The following is a 27278-nucleotide window of genomic DNA, read 5'->3' as shown; positions in this document are numbered from 1 at the left end:
GCCACCAATCGACTCAAAAAGACATGAAAGAAAGTCTGATTTAAATTTTGATTCGTTGGAAGATGTTCTTCTAGATTTAAGAACGTCTTATTCTACAGCAAATTTTCTTATCTCGGGTGATTTCAATGCCCGGTCAGGTACTGAACATGATTTTATTTTGGACGATTCATATGACTATATTCCAAGCATTGATCATGTTGATGTTTATAACGTAGATTCTTTCTGTGCAGCTCGCTGCTCTAAGGACAAAGTTGTTAATGTTTGGGGTCGTAGACTTATTGAGTTGTGTAAAGTACTTAATATTCACATCATGAATGGACGGTCAGAAAGAGATAAAGAAGGTGAATATACCTTTGTTAGTCACCAAGGTCTTAGTCTTGTGGATTATCTACTGGTGAGCAGCCAATTCTTTAATGCGGTGAATGATTTTGAAGTGACTATGCGTACTGAATCCGACCATCTACCTATCACCTGGTCTATTAAGACAGGAGCTTTGCATAACATGTTCACAAATAATATCAATGATACATGTAGTACAGGTAGCATTCATGAAAAGTATAAATGGAAAGACCAGTATGTTAATGAGTTTAGGTGCAATCTAGCTTCAAATGAGGTTTATGAACTTTTAAATGGGTGTGACAATGCGATAAATTCCAGTGACGTAAGTAGTGCTACATCCCAGCTGATTAATGCATTGAAGTTGGCTGCAAATAACATGCTGTGTAAACCAAGTCGTAGTAATAATAATAATATGAAAAATGATGGTTGGTTTGATGATGAATGTAGAAGTATGAAAAAGAAAAAGCTTAATTTACTTAAGAAATTCAGAACAAAAAGAACTGAAACTGATTTAAGAAATTATATTGCTTGTCGGTCAGATTATAAGAAGTTATGTAAAACAAAAAAAGACGTTTATAACAAAATGTTACAAACGGAGTTGGAAAATAAGGTCAATGACCCAAACGAGTTTTGGGAAACTCTTAGGAACATTTATTCTAAAAATGAGCCTAGAGTTGCAAATAATTTGGGTATTGATGATTGGTTTAATCACTTTCAAACTGTTTTTCAAAAAATGATTTTGTGAATTTTGATCAAAATGAGGTTGAAGAAGAGAATTTGTTTGATCCAAATCGTGACGTCGAAGAGCTTAATGCTCCAATAAGTAGGCATGAAATTGAAGTTGCTGTTTCTAAAATGAAATGTAAAAAGCTGTTGGTCCTGATGGGCTACCAGCTGAGGTGTTTAAATTTTCTCTTGATTACATTTTGCCTTTGTTGGAAAGATATTTTAATTTAATTTTTGATACTGCTGTCATTCCAGATTCGTGGACAGTAAGTATTATTGTTCCAATTTTTAAGAAGGGTGATGTGAATAGTCCCTCAAATTACAGGCCTATTTCTCTTCTCGATGTCATAAGAAAATTTTTTATGTATATTATAAACAGTCGTTTGTATTCTTGGTGTGAAAATAATAATATTTTGCCTGAAAATCAAGCCGGTTTTAGGAAAGGCTATATGACTGTTGATAACATTTTTACACTCCATGGTATTATTCAAAAAATTTTGGTCAGAAAACGTGGTAAATGTTATTGTCTTTATGTTGATTTCTCGAGGGCCTTTGACAGCATACCTCGGGATAAGTTCCTTAAAAAAATTAAGGATATTGGTGTTAATGGTAAATTGTATAATATTCTTTGTAATATAAACAATATTTTAAAATCGTGTATTAAAAGTGGCTCACATCTTTCAGATCTCTTTGATTGCCCTTTGGTCTTCGTCAGGGCTGCCAAATTAGCCCTCTTTCCTTCTCAATTTTTATTAGTGAGCTTTCAAGACTTCTTGATGTTAATGGTGGTCGTGGAATTCAACTTGATAATAACACTGAAGTCAAATCATTGTTCTACGCAGATGATATTGTTTTAGTTGCAGATAGTGTTGGTAGTTTAAAAAAACACATCGATGTTCTTGAATTGTTTTGTAATACTTGGGGCATGTCAGTAAATGTAGATAAGACCAAGGTTATCATAAACCGAAAAGGAGGCAAATCAGGAAGGTATGAAAAGTGGTTTTTCAAGGTAAAGAGCTTGAAATTGTTAGCGCCTATAAATATCTTGGTATAATGGTTTCAACTGGTAATACTTTTACTGAAGCAACCAAAACGCTTGCTATGCAAGCAACAAAAGCAATGTATGCTTTAGAAAGTGCAATGAAAAAGGTTGGTGGTTTGCCCTTCTCTGCATATTTCAAAATTTTTGATTCAGTCATTGCACCTATTTTGCTTTATGGTTCTGAGATCTGGGGTGTAAAAAGATATGATGCGATTGAGAATGTACATATTAAGGCCTGTAAAAAGTTTTTAGGTGTATCATACAATACATCAAATAGTGCTTCTTTGGGTGAGTGCGGAAGACCCCCTATGTATACTTTTCAGGTTGTGCGTTGTATAAAATATTGGTTGAAATTAATTTTTATGTCAAATGATAGATACCCAAAGAAATGTTATCTGATGCTTTTTAATTTAGATCAACGTGGTATGACAAATTGGACTACAAATATAAAACACTTATTGCAGACGTCTGGTTTCGGTGTAGTGTGGCAAACTCAAGATGTTGGTGATTTAAAATTATTTTTGAATATTTTTGCCACCAGAATTAGAGATATTTCCTTTCAAAATTGGTTTTCTGATATGAGTTCAAGGAATAAATTAAGAACCTACATTCAGTTCAAATCACTCCTTGCTCCTGAAAGGTACTTATTATTGATTAGAAATTTTGGTAAAAGAAGGGCCATGGCAAAATTAAGATGTTCCGATCACCCTCTCAGAATTGAAACTGGCAGGTGGAATAAAATAAACGCCGAGGAGAGGTTTTGCGAATTGTGCAATGATGGTAGTGTTGAAGATGAATATCACTTTGTTTTGGTATGTCCCTTTTTCGGATTTTAAGAGATAAGTACATTCCTGTTTTTTATAGAGTCAATCCATCATTATATAAGTTTATCTCTTTGATGAAAAATGAAGATATTAATGTTATTCAAACACTTTCAGAGTTTATTTATATTGCTCTCAAACTCAGGTATAATATGCATTCTGATACATAATGTTTCTCTATTAATCTAAATTGTTGATTTTTCTTTCATATGCATGTAAATAATGTCTGTCACCGTGTAATTATTGTTTGCTTTGTACTATGGGCTGGAGGCCTACGTACTTAATAAAATACAATGAATGAATGAATGAATGACATTTTAAAGTGGAAAGTTAACATAGAGAGAATTTGGTCCCGCTTTCGCTGGAATTGACCATATACAAAAAGTGTATAGTTTGTGGTAATCAGTGAAACATTCATTTGGCGGGAAAATATCAAACAAAAACAAGAATCGTTTTGTAGCCAAACCTTTCCATATGAACATACCCTTCTAAGTAAATCCAAACATTGAAAAATATAGGCCCGTGATGATCTCAAAACATGCTAAAAAGTATCGATATCAGCGCGGGCCTTTAAGATTAACCATGTCATTCCGAGCAGTCAATATTGCTTCCGATTTACCCCGAGCTGATTTAGTTTTCTAATCAAGTCATTTGATCACAGACATTTGTTGGTTTTACCTGGCTGTCAGGGGGTATATATTTCTGAAAAACGTTTAACTGTTGGATTAGATATTTGTCATACTCGTAGACTCGATTTTAGCATGACCGATTACGACTTCTGACTTGCGAGACGCCAGACAGGGACATTTTACGGGCATATGTTTTGCAAACCCAGTCCCGGCCAATGAATACAAAAATGGATTTAATGCACTGTTTAGATAAAGCAAAATATGGGACCAGGAAATTATATCGATAATTATGCTCAAGGTAGCATAATCCGGAGACGTAAAAATTATTGTTAATAAGAGTGAATGCCGAGGTAGCCAGCAGACGGCGAAGAACAAAATGGCGGTCGTAACGATACAAGTCGTCTTACGCTTGCGTTGCTGCTGCTTCTTCGCATTGATAGAACTGATTACGCCCAGGTTAGCATTGGCATGTGTGATCATCAATAATTTACCGTAACAGATGACAATAACGGTGAGAGGCAATACGTATATTGATAATGTGTAGATGATGAAATGGGCCTCTTTAGGATATGAGTATCCGACGAAAGACATTGTACAACTCCCACGCCTGTCGATTGTTGACCAAATGGTAGACGGTGAGTGAACCACGAAGGAAACTAAAATTGAAAAAATTAGATATATATATATATATATAACAGATTTATTCACACATTTATAACCAGTTTTGCTATACAAGTAATTTAACATTTTGGGTGTGTTTTCTGTTGATAAAAACGCTGCGAAAGAATGTTCCTTAGGCGACCGACCGACCCAACTTAAAAGGTCCGTCCGCACGTAGAACAGAGTTTCTTTTTTTCGTCGCCTTAGCGACAACACTTTTGGGAAGAAGAGCAAAGTTGCAACAAAGCCAAATTTGCGGAAAATCTCAACCGCAAAAGATTCGAAAAAAAAAAAAGTCACCAGCGTTTGGAAATCGCAGCGTTTTGCAACAAAATATAAACGTACTTAAAGCAGGACCAAAAAGTGGCTTGGCAGTAAAAAACAAAAAAAAAGAAACCGTCGAGGAGAAGACAAACTCTTAACCAACCTACTCTTTCTGGCGGCAAATTCATACCGTAGAAAACTGGAGCGGCACAATTAAAAAAAGTGATATTTGATTTCTGTTTTCGGCACTGTTTCTGTGCCGAATTGAACAGGTTTGTGTACGGAGATTATTCTCTTGCATCTCAGCCGTCGTGTGGGCGATTGCGATGATTAGAAGTCGGAGTTCAAGTTTACGTTGTTGATAATCAAAATGTCAAGGAATTTTTATCACAAATTGATCGCTTTTTATCTAATTAAGTCGCCAAAATGTGTTATTTACAACACCGTTCAGCATCAGTGCAGCCACCATGGCCACCGGAGCAGATCAATTACGTAATCCAATTAAAATGTACTTTATAACAGGGGATTAAGGCCTTCGCAACAGACAATCTTTATGAAGTAGTCCCAATGAATAAATAAAAATAAAAATATTTATTACTGTGATAACGTGCACAATTCTAAATTATAGTAATACCGTAAAAAATCGATAGCCGCATACGTGCTTTGAGCATATCATCGATACACAAAGGTATAATACGAACAAGTAAACCTGCACATTTGGTAAAGCGCCAGATTTTGGTACAATTTCATGTTTTCAAAAGCGCTCGATAGTACGCACATAATGCTAACTATTGAGTTTTTACGGGATACCGTCTATATGGCGCAAGAAAATCCTAAAAAATATTGTGTTGAGAAATATATTTGGAGTGTATAAATTTAAATCCTTCAAAAATTAAGGAAGATTCAATGCAATCTTGGGACAAAAACTTACTTCCAAGGTTAATAATCCAATAACCACTGATCACAAACAACTAAGGTATATATCAAACCGTAATAATTGAGGTTGAGAATGTTGGTACTGAAAAGCCTCAGAATTTGCTAGGCAATAATTGGGCTAGTCCGGGTACCTTATAATTATAATTCATTCATATTTGAGACAAATTGCTGTGCCCATTTTATAGGTGCACAGGTAGATCCGTGTTTTTTTAAATTTTCATTTCCTTTTAATGAAAGAATTAAGGTTTCCACTGCACTGGGGCCACAAGGGTGATACTAATTTTAATGCTATATTTTCAAAACGAATACGTGTTCCCGGTTGGCTCTGTAGCGATTTCACAGAAAATGTATTTCTAGTGCAATGCAGCGTCGGACTCTAGCTGAGAGCGTAGCCTAAGTCATTACGGACTCCAAGAAGGGCTCTCCATACACAAATGAACAAACACAAGGAGGGTAGTCTCCTCCGTGACCAGCTTGATTTCGATGGAGCGGAACCAAATTGGCTGCAGAGGAGACGGGTCATTTTGCTATGCAAATGAGTTGAGTGTCATAGCCCTGGTCGTCATTTCATTGATTGACAGTGATGTAATGCAAATATGGCGCTAGCCATCTGGTCACGTGCGCATTTATAAAAGCGCATTTATCTATAACCGAAGTCTACTGACAACTGGAGTGGATATTTTACTCTGTGGAAGGTTTTAGATAAACCTTCCACAGGGGAGTGTGGATTTTAAAAATTGCACAAAACTGCCGAAAAAGTGGAAATCTTCGCTGGGGGAGGGGCAACAGAGGGCAGAGTTCTGACTGGGGGCATTTGCCCCCCCCCTTTACCATGCCTTCCACCACGTGACGCCGCCATTGATCTTGACGTATTAAAAATGTGCAAAGAATACGCTTATAGTAATCTTTCAAGTATCATACCCGTCCATATAATAAGTGAAATAGCTATCATGTGCCTGTGACTCCGTCCTTTTCTTTCCAAATACTTGAATGGGTCCGCAATGGATGTGTACCGGTCGTAGGATAGGTAGGCTAAAGTGAGGCTTGTTGCTTGCGAAGTAACCTACAGTGTATCAAATAAAATCAAAATTTTAATGATGGTATTATAAGAAACAACAAATTTTTAGGTTGTTAGTTCCGATCCGATCTTCGATCTGATGCCTGATTCAAAAGTGTCAAACAAACCAAAAGGACTACCTCGTTCGTTTTACTTAAATATCACAAAAAAACTTCTTTAATACGCAAAGTGTCACCTTAACGTCCCCCATCCCTATTACCCCCTCCACCGAAAAAAGAAGCCGGTACCGCCACTGCTCGTTATACTTACCTTTGCAAGGTATTCTTTCACTTTACAGAATATCTTCGATTCAAGCTGCAATCCGCTCCTTTTAAATACACTGGGCACCGCGAATATAAGTAGAAAAATGAAATCAGTTATTGCCAGGTTACAGAAGCCGTAATTTATCGGCGTATGCATATCACGGTGTTTAATTACGATGACGATGATCATGGCATTCGTAATGATACCAAAGCATGATATTAATGCGTACGCAGCGGACATGTAGTAGTTCACATTATTCGGAATGAGGGGTATCAAGTAACCACCATTTGCGTCTGAAAAAGTAGACTCGCTGGAATTAAGATGTGTTGAATTGTCCACGGACAGGCTCATAGTTGTTGAGTGGCTAAATCGTGTATGTACTCTATAATGCAGCTATTTTTGACACCCAATGTTCTTTTAAAGTTGGTGATCACTCACATAACTATTTAAGCTGTGCCATTTTGAACTGACTGTGATGTCATATTCAGTGTTTCTATACATTATAGATAACATAATGCACGTTTTCCCGTAAAGATTTATATCGGATTAAAATCGAAAAGTTCCCTCGGTAGAAATATGGTTCAGAATGCCGAGATGCACACCGACATCGCCTGGCTAATAATTAATTGGTACAGCAGAGATACTAAAATCAATACCCGGGATCGATATACGTGAATGTGCTACGCACGATTTGATATTCAGACGATAAATCTTTGGATACCGGGGTAGAAAATGATGAATATCTCCCGTAATGTTTTTATTCTAAAGAAGCCATATTTAGATCCTTGCACTTGAATACATGTGTTGAACGGATATGATAGTCGTTAGCTTGCGTCTTGAGAAAGAACCGTGCGTCTTGAACTCAAAAACTGACAAAAATTCTGATTTTATATGTGCCGAACTATAGCGCAGCGTTGGCTAGCTGCATTCACTCGTGGAGGCAGTCTAAAAGAGGCCTGACCTCATGGCGTATACATGCTCAGTCACACATAGAGAGGTCAATTATCAGGCTATTGTCAGTAGCCTTAGTCGGATGTCCCTCGGCTCATTATGCGTCTCAAAACTATTAAACAGGTCGGAACAAAATGGCCATGCGTGACTGTGGATTCAACCTACCCTGGCGATTTCGGCCATGAAGATATCGGGGCGACGACACTGTGAGATATCGGGTTTAGTTCCCAGTCTGGTCAATTGGTTTGTTCGTTTATCATAATTAGAAAACACACATGGTCAGCATTACACCGTGGTATAGACAGAGTCTGATTGGTTTCCACGGATAGCATCAATAGGCACGAAACGACTCTTCTAGGAAGTCTACCTATATTAAAGCCTTAATGTACGATCTTTTTAAATTTTTAGATTTTTCTTTTTTTCTTCTAAAATGATAATATGCAATCATTATGAAAGTTCCCAATACATTTGGACGCGAAAACATTGGGAATTTGCAAAGAAACAACATCATAAACTTCACCTCTATCACTCGAAACATCTCGCACTATCTGGATAAGGACAGCGAGTGCGGCCTCAGAGTTAGTCTCCTACGCGGCCAGTTTGGTTACGCTCCCTCCACATGTGGAGGGAGCGTAACCAAGCTAGGTTTGTACGAGACTACGGTTTGCGATCGTGGCCGACATAAAGTCATATCTAAACAAATTATGACTTTATTTATGTCGGACCAACAGAAAATCGTCCCGTTTGACTACAAATAGGACGAATTTGACAGTTTGCTTATAGATTTAAGTTAGAACATGTGTAAGTATTACAAATATGCCAAAAAATCGGTTTTGAAAAAAATTAAGGTAAATTCTGAAAAAAGATCGTACATTATGACTTTAAGAAAAATATCTATCGCGAGGAGCTCATGTTGGCATTGTATGGTTTAGCTGTATTTTCGCCAATTTTGTGCAATATGATCTTAGATGATCCTACCACAGCTCGCCCTCTCTGTTGTTGTTCAAAAATGAACTCTGACATAGTGCGCTAAAACAAGAACGTTTTCAAGGTAACTTAGGTTGACATTATGGTCATTTTGGATCTAAATCAACCAGGGGCTCCGGCGCACAGATATTATTCGGGGGTAAAACGAGGCCGCCAAAAAGTAAATTGTCCTTTAAAATGACAACTATTGACAAATGGGGACGAATTTGGTTTTGTTCCACCCACTAAAATCCTGGATATACGCCACTGAAATCATCTAGTTTCATCGTGTATGGTATTTGATTGTGAGTGTTCTAAATTTGAGAAATTCTTCAAAAAATTGTCCATTTTACCGTTGCAAACTGTAATACGGTCATAACTGTGTGAAGACGTGTATTATTTGTAACCCGAGACCTTTTGATTTCGAAGAGTATATCTAAACCACTACAACAAGAAACTATGACCTGAACTATGTGTGATTGTATATCTAACGAAATAAATCAATGCTGCTATTACCATGCTTACCTATTATACAACAACATCAACATACATTTTTAAATCGAATTTTGGAAAAAAATCAAGTAAAAATACTCCGAACATAGATTCAAATTGCAATTTATTGAGAAAAATCAATCAAATAAAGAGATAGTAACAATTATGAAAAAAGAACGAATGGCATAAAATGGAAATAAAGAAAGAAGGACATAAAATGGAAAGAAATAACAAAAGAGAGAAGAAGGAGTTCGAAGCAATGTTCTTTGTTATATGATGAAGTGACATCCATTACGTCCACAATATAGCAATACATACGTGTGAATATGGTGCGTAAGAAAGGTTGTAAATGAAAGATATTCAACTGCAGTCTAGCAATTACGTATAAAAATAATGTCTAAGCTACCGACGAACAAACATTTCTCTCACTGGAAAATTAAGTTTCGGTTACTGACAAGCTATTCAATAATATGCTTTATTTTGTGTTTCGTACCCAGGTTTATGTTCATGCTCATGCTCAAGGCAAACAATAATATTAAAACACTAATATTCGACCAATTCAAACGTTAAGTACATTTCACATACTACCTATCGCTTGATCAGAGTTCTTCGTACATTTTTATTTGATTTTCCACCCTTTAACATTTAATAAATATGGAAAGGAAAAATGAGTAAATCACGATCTGTTTTGTTTTTGATGGATATGGGTTCTCAAGACCATCAACTTCAAAAATACGTTTACTGGAACTCTGTCAGCATTGAGCATTTTGAGATACGGCGGGTCAAAGTTCACACAGAGGTCAAAATTCAAATTGCTCAAATTAATGCTGTTAAAAATTATGATACCAAAGCTTATAACAACGTTTGCACAGTATTTATTGTGGGACCTGAGAGCACATCAGACATATCAAATTGCTTTCTGAATACGAGAAATGTCCTTCTTATATCAAATAATTTTGATTTAAAAAATCGCGATATAATAACAGATATAATTTTGAAGTAATTAATCCTTCCAACGACACGTCTACTTCTTTGACAATACGTATATTATGCAGAGGTCCTGGGTTCCACCCTCTCCATGCATTGCTCTTTAAAACCCTTACTTCAGTCACGCAGGTCATAAGTTAAGGAGTCGGTCACCTACCTTTGCACAGTAATTTTGTGGGACCTGAGAGCACATCAAATTGCATTTTGAATCACATAATTATATAATCAAGATATAATACAAATCTTATGGCAAATTATTGACAATTTAAATTTAACAGTCCTCGAAGTAAACCTTGTAAATCTAATGATATGTACTTAAAGTGTATGTAGCTTGGAGGAAAAACCGTCCATCATTTGAAAATGTTAATCTTTCATATCGATGATATATACATTTACGTATTTTCGGGGAAATGTATATCTTTATTATACGGAATGTCATATAACGGACGGCTTTTCATCTCAGCTACATAAACTTTAAGTCCATATGAAGTTTGGAATGAAGTCAAATTACTGGACTTACTTACTATTTTTAGCAAAGCTACGTTGCGTGTGATACCATCACACTTTATCAGGCAACTGACCCGCTGGACTTCATATACTACAACTGGATGACTGAAAACATTCATCAATTTAAGTACATATCATTAGACATGTTAGATTGATAAAGTTTACTTCGAGGACTGTTAAATGTAAAAAAATACTATTTTGTTTACAATTTGCCATAAATTTGTATTTACAGCGCGAAGTTAATCTGATCTGCTCTCAGGTCCCACAAAATTGATAATGTAGTTCAAACTTTTAAGTCTAAAAGTCTGGTAAGGGGTAGGCTAGGGAAGAATAGTGGTCTTCCAAGGACACCCGTTCAGAGTTAAACCAGTTTTTTTTATATCAATCCAAATAAAATACCCAGGTTTATGTTCATGCTCATGCTCAAGGCAAACAATAATATTAAAACACTAATATTCGACCAATTCAAACGTTAAGTACATTTCACATACTACCTATCGCTTGATCAGAGTTCTTCGTACATTTTATTTGATTTTCCACCCTTTAACATTTAATAAATATGGAAAGGAAAAATGAGTAAATCACGATCTGTTTTGTTTTTGATGGATATGGGTTCTCAAGACCATCAACTTCAAAAATACGTTTACTGGAACTCTGTCAACATTGAGCATTTTGAGATACGGCGGGTCAAAGTTCACACAGAGGTCAAAATTCAAATTGCTCAAATGCTGTTAAAAATTATGATACCAAAGCTTATAACAACGTTTGCACAGTATTTATTGTGGGACCTGAAAGCACATCAGACATATCAAATTGCTTTCTGAATACGAGAAATGTCCTTCTTATATCAAATAATTTTGATTTAAAAAATCGCGATATAATAACAGATATAATTTTGAAGTAATTAATCCTTCCAACGACACGTCTACTTCTTTGACAATACGTATATTATGCAGAGGTCCTGGGTTCCACCCTCTCCACGCATTGCTCTTTAAAACCCTTACTTCAGTCACGCAGGTCATAAGTTAAGGAGTCGGTCACCTACCTTTGCACAGTAATTTTGTGGGACCTGAGAGCACATCAAATTGCATTTTGAATCACATAATTATATAATCAAGATATAATACAAATCTTATGGCAAATTATTGACAATTTAAATTTAACAGTCCTCGAAGTAAACCTTGTAAATCTAATGATATGTACTTAAAGTGTATGTAGCTTGGAGGAAAAACCGTCCATCATTTGAAAATGTTAATCTTTCATATCGATGATATATACATTTACGCCTAAAAGTTTTATGTCTTTCGGGAAATGTATATCTTTATTATACGGAATGTCATATAACGGACGGCTTTTCATCTCAGCTACATAAACTTTAAGTCCATATGAAGTTTGGAATGAAGTCAAAATACTGGACTTACTTACTATTTTTAGCAAAGCTACGTTGCGTGTGATACCATCACACTTTATCAGGCAACTGACCCGCTGGACTTCATATACTACAACTGGATGACTGAAAACATTCATCAATTTAAGTACATATCATTAGACATGTTAGATTGATAAAGTTTACTTCGAGGACTGTTAAATGTAAAAAATACTATTTTGTTTACAATTTGCCATAAATTTGTATTTACAGCGCGAAGTTAATCTGATCTGCTCTCAGGTCCCACAAAATTGATAATGTAGTTCAAACTTTTAAGTCTAAAAGTCTGGTAAGGGGTAGGCTAGGGAAGAATAGTGGTCTTCCAAGGACACCCGTTCAGAGTTAAACCATTTTTTTAAATATCAATCCAAATAAAATTCGTTTCAGACAGCAAGTTTGGACCTTCTGGAACAGTAGTCGTTACTCTGAGTGTTCACGGCTAAAGACGACGATACATACAACTCGTCACCCATAGTTATAGTACTAAATTGCTCAATAATAGCACTTTATGTAGACAATTGTACGGTGTACCATGAGGGACATGCAAACTTAAAATATTTTTGTACAAACTCAAATAATTTTCTACAAACTCAAATAATTTTTTACAAACTCAAATAATTTTTTACAAACTCAAATAATTTTTGCAAACTTAAATTAATTTCTGCAAACTCAAATATTTTTTGCAAACTCTAATAATTTTTGCAAACTCTAATAATTTTTTGCAAACTCAAATAATTTTTTACAAACTTAAATAATTTTTTACAAACTCAAATAATTTTTGCAAACTCTAATAATTGTTTGCAAACCCAAATAATTTAGTGAGAAAAGCACTAAAAATGTCCCGTCTGTCACGTCCCGTCTGACAGACGGGACGTGACAGACGGGACAGTTTTAGTGCTTTTCTTACTAAATTTGTAGTTTCTAATACCACATTGGTGAACATGTGAAGGTTTCTAAGCTTTTCTATTTCTTGACGAACTTCAAGAGTTCAAACCTTTCTAAATCATACGATCACTCAGCAACGACCAGGAAATCTTGAGAATACACGCTTCTGGTTCCATAAACATCTTTAATGTCATCATAACTTACTCTATATGAAGCTATTTGAAGTGTTTTTGAAGGTTAAAACTCGTATGACCTCCCGGCATCTTGGCTGAAATCTAGGCATCACCGAAGGAACGATGCATCGATAAGCGATCGATCACTAATCAAGGCGCAATACCATCGATGCACCAAGCAAGGCTCATCATTGCACTAGGGCGAACAAGCAAAAGGGGGATCTGACACTAACAAAATTATTTGGGTTTGCAAAAAATTATTAGAGTTTGCAAAAATTATTAGAGTTTGCAAAAATTATTTGAGTTTGCAGAAATTAATTTAAGTTTGCAAAAATTATTTGAGTTTGTAAAAAATTATTTGAGTTTGTAAAAAATTATTTAAGTTTGTAAAATATTATTTGAGTTCGCAAAAAATTATTAGAGTTTGCAAAAATTATTAGAGTTTGCAAAAATTATTTGAGTTTGTAAAAAATTATTTGAGTTTGTAAAAAATTATTAGAGTTTGCAAAAATTATTAGAGTTTGCAAACATTATTTGAGTTTGTAAAAAATTATTTGAGTTTGTAAAAATTATTTGAGTTTGTAAAAAATTATTTTAAGTTTGCATGTCCCTCATGGTACACCGTACAATTGCAGAGTGAGAGTAGAGTATATTAAAATTTAAGCTTGATTTATCAAGTTATGTATCAAAATCCAGTTGTGTCTGAAATCCAGAGATATCCTCATACATAGATAAAGAATCGAGCATCGAGTTCAATTTGAATTTACCCTGGTGGATCAAAGGAAATTCAGTACGTATTCACCAGTTCATCAAATCTGTAAGTATAAAGCAGAAATATTAACGAAAAGGTAAATGCCAAATTGGATATTCATACGTAGTGGTATAGAGTAGCAGAGAAGAATTATAAACGTCAACACTACTAAACTTGATCGCTTACCGGGGGCGCTTTCACAGTAGCAATAAGTGATCAAAGTTTAAAGTGTTGAAGATATTTTTTTTCTAAAAAGGTAAATGATTGAGTTTTGGAGAAAATGTGTAAATACTAGTATATAAAAGTAACGAGATACTAGCAAGTGACTCTAAACTGAGTATGGTTTTTGATATAGTTAATTTTATAGTCATTAGGGTTTCAAGATACTGCCTAGGGGTCTGAGACAGGGGCGTACTGACGGGTGAGTCCCCATGGTTCGAAATAAAGTGACAAATTGACCAAACGGTGTAATGTGTATCTTACCTTTGGCTTGGTTTAGTCGTGATTTATGACGGAAAACCGGGAATGTGGATTCCGGCAAAGTAGTGGATCAGCAGGATGAAATGATCCCAGTACGCCCCTGACCTTAGTTAGTAGCACATATTTTATTAACACCCTTAATGTAATTTAGACTTCTGTAAAGTCTTCTCAGGCAAGGGCGTAATTGGCGTTAAGACATATATGGGTGAGAACAATGCAATATTGAACTACAATCATACACCTACCTTATAGATAATCCATTTTTACAAAAATTGCGAAAACGTCGGCTTTCCCCACATCTGCAAATCAACAGAACATCAGTATTAAGGCATGACAAACGATTATTTGATTAAAATGTTTTGACAAGCGGAACAACCCACCCAAGTCCATGGGAAGTGATTTTGAGAAAAAAACCCTGTGTATCATTTTAATTCCTTCAGTTAGATTTACCTGGTCAATATGGTAAGTTTTACGTGCAAATGAGTAGGTTAAACTGTATTAGGTATGACGATTAGCATTTCAGGGACTTCGTGGGGTTCATTTTAAATGCTGGACTTGGGTGGTTTTTTGAATCATATACAACGACAATACTGTTGGAATGAGATTACCACTAGTAAGATAATATAAAATAAAGCACACAGGTATGTATAATGTTATTAAGCATTCTGCCATGTAATATAAAGCACACACTTTCCTTGAATAAACCTTTTTTTTTTTTCAAAAGTCACTCTACAGTAATGAATGTGGTACAAGTGGACTTTTATACATACTGGTTTCAATCAACGTGTTACATGACTCAAATCATGGACTTTGGTGGTTATTCTCAATAGACACAGAGGATGAATTTGAGTTGTTCTTTCATACATATGACAGGTCTATGTATAGCAACAATTTCCCATGCTTAACTCAATTTGGCCAAAGTATGGACTTGGGTGGGTTTTGTATTCATATATTCAATTTTAAAAGATCAATTTTATCATAATCGGAGCATTTATATTTATCCAAGATAGTGCGAACTTCTTTAATTCAAATATGCAGAATTTATTTATAATGCAGTGAGGTCCAGATTTGAAAGGTGCACTTACAACAACAATAATAAACACTCAGATATCATTGCACGAATTTCCTTCCATTATAATGAATACAAATCAATAGAATTTACTGCAATTTTCAAATCTTGGGTTACATTGATTTAAATGTACGCTGCGACGTCAATATGTAGACAATTGCTACAACTGAGGTGTCCAAATACGCAGAAATAAATTCTGCTTCCAACGCATCTTACAGATTTGTAATACAATAGTCCCGTTTTTAAATAATGGTCATTATTTAAAGGGGGCAACTACTTTTTTTTAGATATTTATTAAACTATCATACCTGAATATGTGTTCCAATTAACGTACGTATTCCGAATACTGTACAAGAACAGAGGTTTTTGTTCAGCGGTCAACTCCCAAGTGCAGGATGGTGATATGTGTGTAATTACTGCAAACCAACCAGTATCGTCCGGGCAACCATTGTGGTTTCTGCTTAGATACCACCTTCTTACAGCCACAGTCTCGCTTTAACGTAAAAATATATCGGAAAAAGATTTGATGTTTTATTGATCCAATATTGTTTTCGATTCAATTTCAACTTTCATTACAAGGTGCAATCAATATTTAATATAATGTCAATAATAATTTCGTACAATTGGCATGACAAATGGCATTTATGTATGTTATTTTGTTCATTACAACAAGTTACCATAGATCGAGTGACAAAATGATAATAATCATCACCCAATTTACATATCGCCGCCCACAGCCAATAGAATTGGAGCACCATTGGCCTGTTTGCATAATATTCATGAGAACCGCACACACTGCCACAAGAGGATGATCATGTAAATGAGAATGTACACAATGACCTGCGCATGCACGGCTATACGCCGTAGAAGTGACGTCATAATCGGATTAACTACCATAGCAATAGATGAATACAATTTTTGAATAGACCGCCCTGCACTACAAGCAGATTACACTAATCACCTGTGTATGTCAGCAAACATAGATTGAATACAATACCGCTCTTTTCAAAGATACTTATCTTACAGGTGCGAGTGATCAGAATTTCTTTGACACCTATGGTTCAATGCATCGGTACCGCGTGAACGTTGTAGTGCAGGGCGGTATAGTCAAAATTGTATTCATCTATTGCTATGGTAGTTAATCCGATTAACTACGTCACTTCTACGGCGTATAGACATCGGTTCAAATCCTTTGGTGGAATCTGTACATGCTATGCAATATCGATCAGCCAAGCAGAAGGCAAATTGCGGCAAGTGGCCATGAGTCAATGTGTGATCAATTTGCATAACATTGACTCGACTGTGTGGTTTCCGAATACCGGCTGCGCCGGCATCCACTACTCAAAATATTGGACCTGCCTGTCGTCTATCACACGGTAGAGGATAGTCAAAATAAAAATTCCTATCGTTTATTCTCTAATTTCTTAACCACATGAGAACTACCTGCCTATTGGTCAAAAAGAAGTTTTCATTATCAATTGGACCAATCAGCAACATTGTTAGAATAATTTCACCACGCATAAAAAAATTGGGGTGAATTATTTGCACAGCTCCATTCTGATTGGTGATTAAAGTGAAGATATCACGGAATTGACCAATCAGAGGCAATGTAAAATCGGCTGGTAGTACTCAGGGGGTTAAATGTCATCTTACCCAATAACACTGAAAACATTTTGTCCTTCAGTAAAAATATCATCATAAGGCGATGAAAGCAACCGATTTTTAACAAACCAGCTGTCGCGGTCAGTTACGTCAGTCATGTTGAAAACCATGTGCATCACTTCCACACCAACACTGTTATATAAACCCATTTTTATCTGTTTTCAGAAAAAATGTGAAAATCACGGACATTAGTCAACGAAACAATAAGCCTTTGTTCAAACAAAGAAAACGTGTAGAAGTTGTGTTACAATTTCACGTTTCTCTCGATGCCTACCCAGTGAGTCGAAGTTACATTACAGGTATCTTTCTTCATTCTGATATTCAGTCACAACATATTTGAGATACATTAACACCACATTGCCGGTTGGACCGGTGGTTATGTTGTAAAGGGCGATAAAAATGCGACCAATAACATAATTTGCAGACAAACGTCATACAATTGGCTCTTAATTTTAGGCCAATCACAATCCTTGCTCTGTTACAGTGGTAGTGTAATAGAGGCCTTGCATGTGACGTATCATCCCGTAGATATGGCGGACTACTCAAATGCATTCAACAAAGGCATGATTGCAATCTACCGTGACAGTTCGTCTCACACACATAACCCTGCACTACGATCAAATAGGTTGATGACAACATTTGATTGAATGGACTGCACTCCGCCATAACTACGGTGAAGGACAGCGGCTTAAATCCTATAGCTACAGCTATATCGGATGATATTTGGCAAAGTTGTGATAAACACTTCTCAAAGTGGATGCCTTTAAGTACAGGGTGTATCAAAATAAAGTATACAGTTTGAAAATGCTACAAGAGTAAAAAATATTAAACATCAAAATGTTTTAGTTGATAGCTGAATCAACATCTTGTACTCTAACAACTGTGAAATCACTGGCGTGTGACCATTAATAAGGACTGATGAGTGGCTTATGTCTAAATTAATTGATTGCATAAAAGTCCGTACATTGGTGTTTGCAATTCGTCGCAGAATCTTGTCAAGGGCATAGAGCCAGAAGCAGCTATGTCCATTTGTTTTCTCAATTACATGGTACTCATTTCGGCAACAAATGCACGGTTAATTATGCCCTCCATAATAAATGCAAGTGACTTTGGGGTATATGCTTGGTCACTTGAACAGTTAGTTAGACGCAAGTGGCCATGCATATACCCCAAAGTAACTTACAATTTCTTATGGAGGGCAGAATTAGCCGTCCATTTGTTACCGAAATGAGTAACATGTAATTGAGAAAACAAATGGACATAGCTGCTTCTGGCTCTAAGCCCTTGACGTTGTGCTTTATAAAATGATTTTTGTATAACATAAAAAATATCATAGAGAAAAAAAGTAATACCTGTAATTAAATCGCTGCCACTTGAGATTAATATACGTGTAATGGTCCTGTTCTTAGTTTCGAGCGAAATCTGCATTATGCATTATATTTATTATGAAGTACACTGGATCGTATTTGCGTATTAGCATTTTCCACTTTTTTCAATGCTCAATGGGTCAATCGAAAATACTTATCTCAGCTTCTATTCTTGTGTTGTGATACCTACCTCTCTGATTTCACCCAAATGCTGGTCTAAAATAAGATTTTTGTAATGTCCACTGAATGAGTTATCAAGAAGTTTTGCGGCTGGATTATCTGCGTTGATTGCCGTCGATGATATCCAGACTTGGTAGGGATCATAAACTAACGCGTCTGTCTCTGTTGGGAGGGCAATGCCGGCGACTGCTTTGAACACCAACATCCAATCTGTGCAAAGTGTTAAAGGACAAAATACCGAAAAAGTGCATTTGCGTTTGTTAGTCAAAAGTCTTCTGATGACAGCCTTAGTATTTCAACTTTATATAACTGTTGAAGATATTTTATTCTATAAGAATGTTCTTCTTGTCAAAACCAAATATATTTTTACTGACCAGTTTCGGCCATTTTGGTAGAAGGCCATCATCGGAGTGATGATACTTGATCCATCTAGTTGATTGGTCACCAACAAAAGGGCACACAGAAGTGGATCATAGTGACTGAGAAATGCTAGTGCGCCCTCTGGTGGTGACCAATCATTAGAAGGATCAAAATATATTTCGTTTTGACAAGAAGAACATTCTTATAATTGTATCACACAAACCTAATAATTTTTTTCAAGAAGATTTTTTATTCTATCCAACAACAACAAAAATCGTTGTAAACCGTTTCCTACCAAAATGCAGGAGAATTCACAAGGAAACCGACCAATAGATATAATGTCAGGCCATTGCAAAGTCAAGGTCATTTGAAGCAGAAAAATAACGCTGCGACACCTATGTTTCAGATATTTTTATTTTTTTAAAAAGAGTTTTGTGTACGAGCCGTAATGTTTAAAAACACCTTTTCTAAGTTGTCGCACGACTAGAATTTTTTAACTGCTAATTTATCTGGCGCGTGATTTGGGTTAGTCCTATTCTGGTAATTGTGTCTGTTATATCCAGCTAGCCGCTCTCTATAATACAAACAAATGTCCGCCCTCTTTACACCCCGTAAGCTTATAAGGAAACAGAAACCAACCATTTGTGCTCAATATAAACTGATATTAAGATTACGCAGCGTCCTTCAGGCTTTTAAGTGCACCTTTTAATAATTTAAAATACCGTCATTCATTCGTACTTTATACGTTTCTTTTACAGATTTAATATTTAAACACGGTGAATTCAGCTATAGAGGATAATTAATTATTCATTTCAAAATGTACACGGTCACTGATTATAGTAGCGTTGCTATTTGATTGATGATAACTACTTAGGTAAATTAATCAGGCTCTTATTAAAAATAAGTTAATTTTTCTACTGAATTAATCAGGACTGAAAATTAGCACGCCCACTCACATAGAGATCGTTTACACCGGTACTCCCAGCAAACACAAAACGTTTTCGACATCGTTCGCAAAAGGTTATAACAGGTAGTCAGAAAATGTTTAAATGTCGGGTTATATAAAGGGTATATTAAGGGTAGAAAACCTTTTTATAACATTAAAAATATGTTTTGATAATCTACTGCCTAACAAGCACAAAATGTTTAACATAAAACGTTTAAATGTCGGGTTATATAAAGGGTATAAAAACGTTTTAATAACATTCCAAAACCATTTTTGAAAACTTGGTATACAAAACATTCTAAACAGAATGTTATTTTGGGGTTGAAAAAATATTTTGTGCGACAAATGTTTGCCCAAAATATTTGCAATAACGTTTTAAAAACGTTTTCATGACCTTTATATAACCTGACATTTAAATGTTCGTTATGAATAAAACATTTTAAGAACATTTCTGTGTTTGCTGAGTGCAAATGTATTAACATAATGATATTTAAGTGTTGACAAAATATTTGGCATAAAATGTTTGCAAAAATAGTTTACAATAGCATTTTGAAAACATTGTAAAAATATTGTTGTAGTGTGTTTTCATATAAAACGTTTTAAAACGTATTCATGACCTTTATATAACCCGATATTTTAATGTTATTAAAACGTTTTTACCTAAACCAAAAGCCAAAATATAACTTATTTAAAACGTTTTTAAAACGTTTATGTGTTTGCTGGGTTGTTATAACCGTCGGGGCACTCGTAGATTGTGTACATTTATTCGAGGCTTTTTACAGGATATTTAATTAATGAAGTTAATTAAGCGTGAGGAAATCAGAATTATTATAGAACATTTGAAGGTCGCTTCTTAAGCAGTTTTATCAATTAGGCTTTACTTAAATTAAAAATTCATTAAGCTACAATGATATACGAGATGGTATACAATTATAGGTTTTTAATTTAGTTGATGGAGACGGTATAGTTATACTCAAACCAAAGGTAAATAAATAATTGATGTTGCTAAGGAATAAATCAGCCATCAGAATTTTGACAATTGATTACTCCAATCTTGAAATAATTATAGGACTTGTACGACATCACCTCAATTTCAAACCGTTCCACAAATTCAATATCATTCAATGATCTGTATTAGGAGTGCCAATCGCTGCGCATGCGTCGTCTATTGTCATTGTTTAACATTTGACTCCGTGGAACAGATTGAAAATATGCGAGTTTCGTAAAAATTCAAGAACGGAGCGGTCAATTGTCAAAAATAAAAATAAAGTATGTGATAGCAGGTTTATTCCTTAACTTTCCCTTAACCACGTCAATTATTTAGTATGGGCTTGTTCGGGGACTAAAATACCTACAAATTAAAGTTTCCGACGATACAGTTCTTTCAGGACATGTAGTGAAAGGGACGACGAGTAATTCAAGTCAGAGTAAGCGAAAAACCAAAAGATCGATGACGTCCTATAAACGTAACTAGTTTCGTTTCTCAGCCAACCCCCTCCCCCTACCAGAAACGTAATAATGAACTGTTGAAAATTTTGACATGATAATAATAAAGACACATTCTTCTGACCGATGTTTTTGTTCAAACGTAATCGAGTATTTTTACCCCCTCCCCCCTAAACGAAACTAGTTTCGTTTATAGGACGTCATCGATCTTTTGGTTTGTTCCCTAACTAGGCCACTGTTGCTCGATGTACATGATTTATAGATAAGGAAAAGGAAATAAACCAACCAAACAAACAAGAAAAAGAAGGAAAAAAAAACACCTGAGATTTTGGCACTACCATTCACCTTTTTTGTAAATCCCGAAAGCCTACATAATATTACGCCAATGCGTACATCATTACTGCGCAGTTCACCATGCGCAGTAACCAGTGTTCTTCGGTTATATCTATAAATGCGCTTTAAAAAAATGCACACGTGACCCATGGGCACGACATACCAATACCAGCAAGCGTGACCAAATCTTCATGCATTGACCACTATACAGAAAGGGCATCAAACTTTAAGTATTAATTGAATTGCAAAATTATTACACATTTAGCAATTCCGAATTTGTAATATGTTATCAAAAACAACATTTTGAAAGTATTTGACGACGAAAAAAACACCATTCAACGACGGAAACGTATACAATATAATCACAAAGTTGAACAAAATAGACAATTCTGCTGCACAGCAGTCTCAAGTTGTTCCACCTTTGCATTCAAATGCATAGAAAGACCACGCTATGTAGAAGGTCACTTCGAGACTTACTGTCTATAAGCTGTTATGGCAGCGCGAAGGTGGTCACTTGCGCATTTATATATATAATCGAAGTACACTGGTAGCGATGTTCGCTAACAATATGCGCATTGCTGTAACGTATTTTGGATTAGATCACAAAGGATCTCGGATCTCGTTTAGAAAAGAGTCCATTTTCTCACCTATTTACAAAAAAGGTTAAAACCAGTATAACAAGTTCTCAATCATGATGGGGTTTTAATGAGCAGATCTTCAATCGTCTTTTTCTGAACATGGCAAAAGCGTAGACGAGACAGTTTTGCCAAAACCCACACGTTGGATAGTTTTATCATTTATAACCGCCCTACCCAGCAAACACAAAACGTTTTCTACATCATTCTCAAAGGGTTAACGAATGTTGCCAGAATACGTTTTAAATGCCGGGTTATATAAAGGACATAGGGTATAAAACGTTTTCATAACATTTAAAAGCATTTGTTGATCAAACCTACTGCAAATATTATAACATAAATTCTTTTTAAGTGTTAACAAAATATTTGGCAAAAAATGTTTGCAAAATATATTTTACAATCACATTTTAAAAATATTGTTGTAGTGTGTTTTGATACAAAACTTTTCCATGACCTTTATAGAAGGTCCCGAGATTTAATGTTATCAAAACATTTTTATCTAAACCATAACCCAAAATATGACATGTTTAAAACGTTTTAAAAACATTTTTGTGTTTGCTGGGTACTTCCAAAAATTATATGAAAGTTACCTTTGGTTCTCTTACAGATGTACCCTATTGAGTTACCACAAGAATAGTCATTCCATAAACTCCCCGCTGATAAATGTACGCAGTCCTCGTTGTTGGAATTATCTGGATTAGATGATGCCCACGCAGAAAAAACAAACTGAGAAAATAAAATGAAGCATAACAATTTCATTAAATTAGAACTGTTTGCTCATGTATAATCATTATGTAATATTATTTCGTACTTGAGGTTGGCAACTATTTTAAACCGTTGCGATTTGGTAGTTCACAGCATCTTGCGAATGGTAGTGAGGTTTGGCAAAAAATGCATTGATCATTTCATAGCGAGTGTGTAGAAGAATGCAAATATTACAGATATACTTTTGTAGGTCCTGTGGGTCTTGAGTTATGTTGTAAAGAGGGCTGATACAACAACGCTTTTATATAACTATATAACTCAATAAATCAAGCAAGTTTTCAAAGTATATGATTTGTAGAATGAACTGTTGCAAAACTTCAATGTTTATTTTTCAATAATATATTGATTTAGATCATGAAAATCGATTTATTTGCTGCTTCAACCAACAATACCTCATCTACACTTAAAATCGATGGAGCTCCAAATCAGATAAAGATCAATAAGGTTATTGCATTGTGGTAATGCTGTGGCCAAGGAGGCTATTTTGGAGAAGTGTCCGATTGTCATTAAAATACCGTGGAATTTCATCTACAATCATGTATGCTTCTAAATGAGGTTTTTTTGACAAAAGAGACGAAATGCAGAAAACCTCATTTATTTTAAGACCAATGTATTGCAATGTATTTGGTGGAGAGTGTGAAATTAAACCTTTATCAGCCAGATCAAACCATGATTATCTTTTATACACAAAAGTTCTTTAATTTGCAAAAAACAAAATAAAACAAAATAATAATTTTACACTCTGATGTAGTTGCGCATCTATCGAGAACTACCCTATTGTTATGCTTAATAGGTTTTGAAATTACTCATGTGCTCATTAGGAAACGAATTTGGAGAAAACCTTCTGTTAATAAAATACTATGCTGAGCCACCAGCCTGGGTGGTTCACGCTCCAGTAATTTCAGATGATTGAGCTCAGTAATACATCAAAGAATGTCTTCCAATATTATTCATGAAAACAAATATATAATCAGCTTATCGGATTAAAAGCTTAGAGGGAAGGCCTTGCTGCTCAGCGAGTGTTTGTAATTATCAGAAGGTTTTCTCCAAATTCATTCTCTAATGTAAAGGTGATGGTCTACATACATCAGTGAACTTCAAAAGAGAAGCTAGGTTGACAGCTGTGTCATTCCAAATTCATAACCCTATTTTGTCTTACTTTCACGAACTCTTGTAATGAGTGCATGACGCCCCAGTTACTAATCGTTAATGGGAACTTGCATGCATCAGGAACCAGTTTTAGGGTGTTTTTCAAAAGCATGGTGCATTGTGGTTATGTGGTAACAACAGTCTTTGATGCTGATCCACGTGATTTCCCGAACACTAGCCTTTCATGTACACATTTGCCAGAAGTTTTTACAATTTTATAGTTGGTCTTACGTATGTTTTTGTATGGGATGTAGGGGTGTGCTCATCTGTGTGGGGGTGGTTGTGTGTACGTGTTTTCCGGCAAACTTGGGCGTGAATATGAAAGTTTATATTCCAACAGGGGAGGTTACTGTAACAGGGGACCTTCTCCTTTTACCTGACTTGTAGTTGACCGTAAACAACTTAAACATTTATTTGAGAGTGAATCCTCTATTGTTATGAAAATCAGACCCCTGTTGATCGGTTAAAATTGATATAATGTGTGTAAAATAGGTCAACATTCAAGGTTAGGCGCAGGAAATCGGTTGCCGGCGAATGCATGTACGAATGTGGGTTATGTGCGGGAATGCGCAGAGGGTCGGTGTTGGTGGGTAAAAGGAGAGTGTGATGATGTACGTGTTTGAGGGTGTTTACTCACCGTGTTACCGTCTTCCCACACGAAAGTGTTTTCTATAGTTATATCATTCAGACCTATCCACAAAAACGTACCACCAACGTTGGCATGAAGTTCTGCAATATGATATAGTATATATTATAATAATACATGTATATTATATTAGGTTTAATATAATTATTATTTGGTGGTGCCATAATTGTTGCTAACCAAATTACTAAGTGATAACGGTTATTTAATTTACGGGTTTTTTTTAAAAGTTTTTAATTTTTAACTCCAAAGATTACCACTCAACACTATCATCTATTCCAGCTCCAGTGACACCTCAGTAATTTCCCTAGCATTGAAAAATCAATGTTACAGGGCTATAGACGAATCCAACGAGCCAAGTCATGGTCAGGATTTGGTCGGCCATCTTTGGGTCCCCGCAACACCAAAAAGCCGCTTAAAAATCGATTTTAGATTCTTTTGTGTTGTAAACTGTCATCATTATTTTGTCTACGTGTAACACGAGTGATAGAATGCAGTTTAAAATACCCTCCAAGGTCGCATTATTTCACATTTTATGTGAGATTGAGCCGACGGGGACCCAACTTTGGCAGCCATTAAGGTATAGGAATGCGTGAATTTGGATTCGTCTATAGTGATAGTTTTAATACCCATGTACTGAACATTGATCTTAATCCTACCCAGGATAATATGCATGAGGTGTCACTGGAGATTGAACAGATAATAGATAATACTTACGCGCCAGGAAAGCCTGTTCATCTGCGTCGACTACACTGGTTAGCGTTGCAGCTTCATTCTCACAAGCAACTCTTGCTTGTTCGTAGGTAGAATCTGTTTGACTATGAACGTAATAACAATAGTCGCCATACGCTATCAATTGGCAGCACATCCTTTTAAAATGTTAAAGAGAAAGGTACGAATATTTGAGTTGGGGCAGTATAAGCAAAGAGGTTCGCATGCAGCTAATTTCAGAAACCCATAATGAAGTACATCGATCTAGGCGAATTCACTTGAATATTTTATTGAAGGGATTATACCCCATACACTTCAGACAGCTGTTTAGAGTGTATTAGTTATAATAAAACTAAATGATTAATTGTTGCATTATAATATAGGTAGCCTATAAAGTAGAATATAGAAAGATTCGAGTCAGGTATACCAGCTTCGTGTGGGGACAAAGACAAAATAAAAACTAATGCAGTACATGTAAACCATGATGGTGTACACTGTTACTGCACTAGTAAAAATCTAAAACCACAGGGATAGTAGACAAAGTTAAACAAAAATACAACCAACGTTTTGTGCAGATAAACTGCCCTTCCACAGGGACTTACAACTAAAAATAGTAACAGCAAATTATTGAATCTAGTTACAAGTGGATAGCAAACATAAGAATGAATAAAATCATAGCAAATAATTAAACCAATGTAGCAAGCATCGTTTGTCAGCGACCTGTTTTGTCAATCGACCATCTTGACGGAGGTATTCTCTAATCTGTTCTCTCACTATCTCCTCTTTCCGAGTCATTTGAGTGAGAACATACTTTTTGTCTTGTGTTTATATAATAGCCATTAGTGTCACTCATGATTGGTTCCATCAGTAATATATTTTAAATGTCAGAATCAATTCCGCACCTAAGTTTGATACGCTATCTGCAGTGCCCCCTCCACTGAATAATTTCAGGGATAAAATGGGGACGGCAAAGAGTAACGGGTCCATTATGAATGACTAAAAATGGGACAAAATTGACAAACGGGGACAAAAATTTGGCTTTGCTCCCTCACACCAAAATCCTGGCTACGCTTTTGGTTAATTGCTTACCTTTCGGTCTCTTGCATATGTAACCTAATGGATGTGTACAAGACTTGTCATTCCATCTGCCACTTAGCGTCAAATGGGCGCAATTCTCAGCACCAGCACCGTTAGGTTCACCAGGTATCCAGGCAGTGAAGGGATTCTATAATTCATTATGAAATGATAGATGTCGACAAAACCAAAATTAGTGATCAAATTGGCGTACGTACTTATCAGCACGTTTATTGGATGCTATCACATTTACCCCGATTTTACGTTCAGCACGTAGGCTACTTGGTTTAACAGGTATTGCTTAGTGTTGACTTTGACAAAATCAACTGATGTAGAGTGGAGATAAAGTATGAAACAATCATATCCAGAAGACTATCAAATGTATATGCATATAGAGTTTTCTTATAATTGGCCCCTTCTAGCAGTTGATGGCGGTTTGGCTCGGCTAACTCTAAACAAGCCGGAATAGACGAAGCGGAAAACTGAAAGCGAGGATTATTGTGTAGCCTGGCTTCGCTAATTCGGGCCTGAGTGGAGTTAGCCGAGCAAATAATAAGAAACTCCATAACTAAACTTAACAAA

General features: G+C 35.6%; 1 protein-coding gene across 2 annotated transcripts in view; it reads right to left on the bottom strand.

Annotated features, from left to right (window-relative positions):
• Positions 1–13746: 13746 nt before the first annotated feature.
• LOC140139341 (uncharacterized) overlaps positions 13747–27278 on the bottom strand; it is a 28160-nt gene continuing 14628 nt past the window's right edge. Inside the window, exons 1-9 of one of the 2 annotated variants that reach the window (XM_072161122.1) lie at positions 26712–26836; positions 25629–25780; positions 24906–24997; positions 22945–23080; positions 18645–18844; positions 17079–17242; positions 15734–15918; positions 14602–14655; positions 13747–13940 (exon numbers count right to left, since the gene is read on the bottom strand). In XM_072161122.1, coding sequence (XP_072017223.1) covers positions 14603–14655; positions 15734–15918; positions 17079–17242; positions 18645–18844; positions 22945–23080; positions 24906–24997; positions 25629–25780; positions 26712–26728 — 999 coding nt within the window. In that variant the 5' untranslated portion in view covers positions 26729–26836 and the 3' untranslated portion in view covers positions 13747–13940; position 14602. Of the gene's footprint in view, positions 13941–14601; positions 14656–15733; positions 15919–17078; positions 17243–18644; positions 18845–22944; positions 23081–24905; positions 24998–25628; positions 25781–26711; positions 26848–27278 lie in introns of those variants that run through there. The other variant, XM_072161121.1, reaches the window with a different exon arrangement.

The sequence above is a fragment of the Amphiura filiformis genome, chromosome 18 (assembly GCF_039555335.1).
Source record: "Amphiura filiformis chromosome 18, Afil_fr2py, whole genome shotgun sequence".
Lineage (NCBI taxonomy): Eukaryota > Metazoa > Echinodermata > Ophiuroidea > Amphilepidida > Amphiuridae > Amphiura > Amphiura filiformis.
This window is presented reverse-complemented; position numbering and strand designations above follow the sequence as displayed.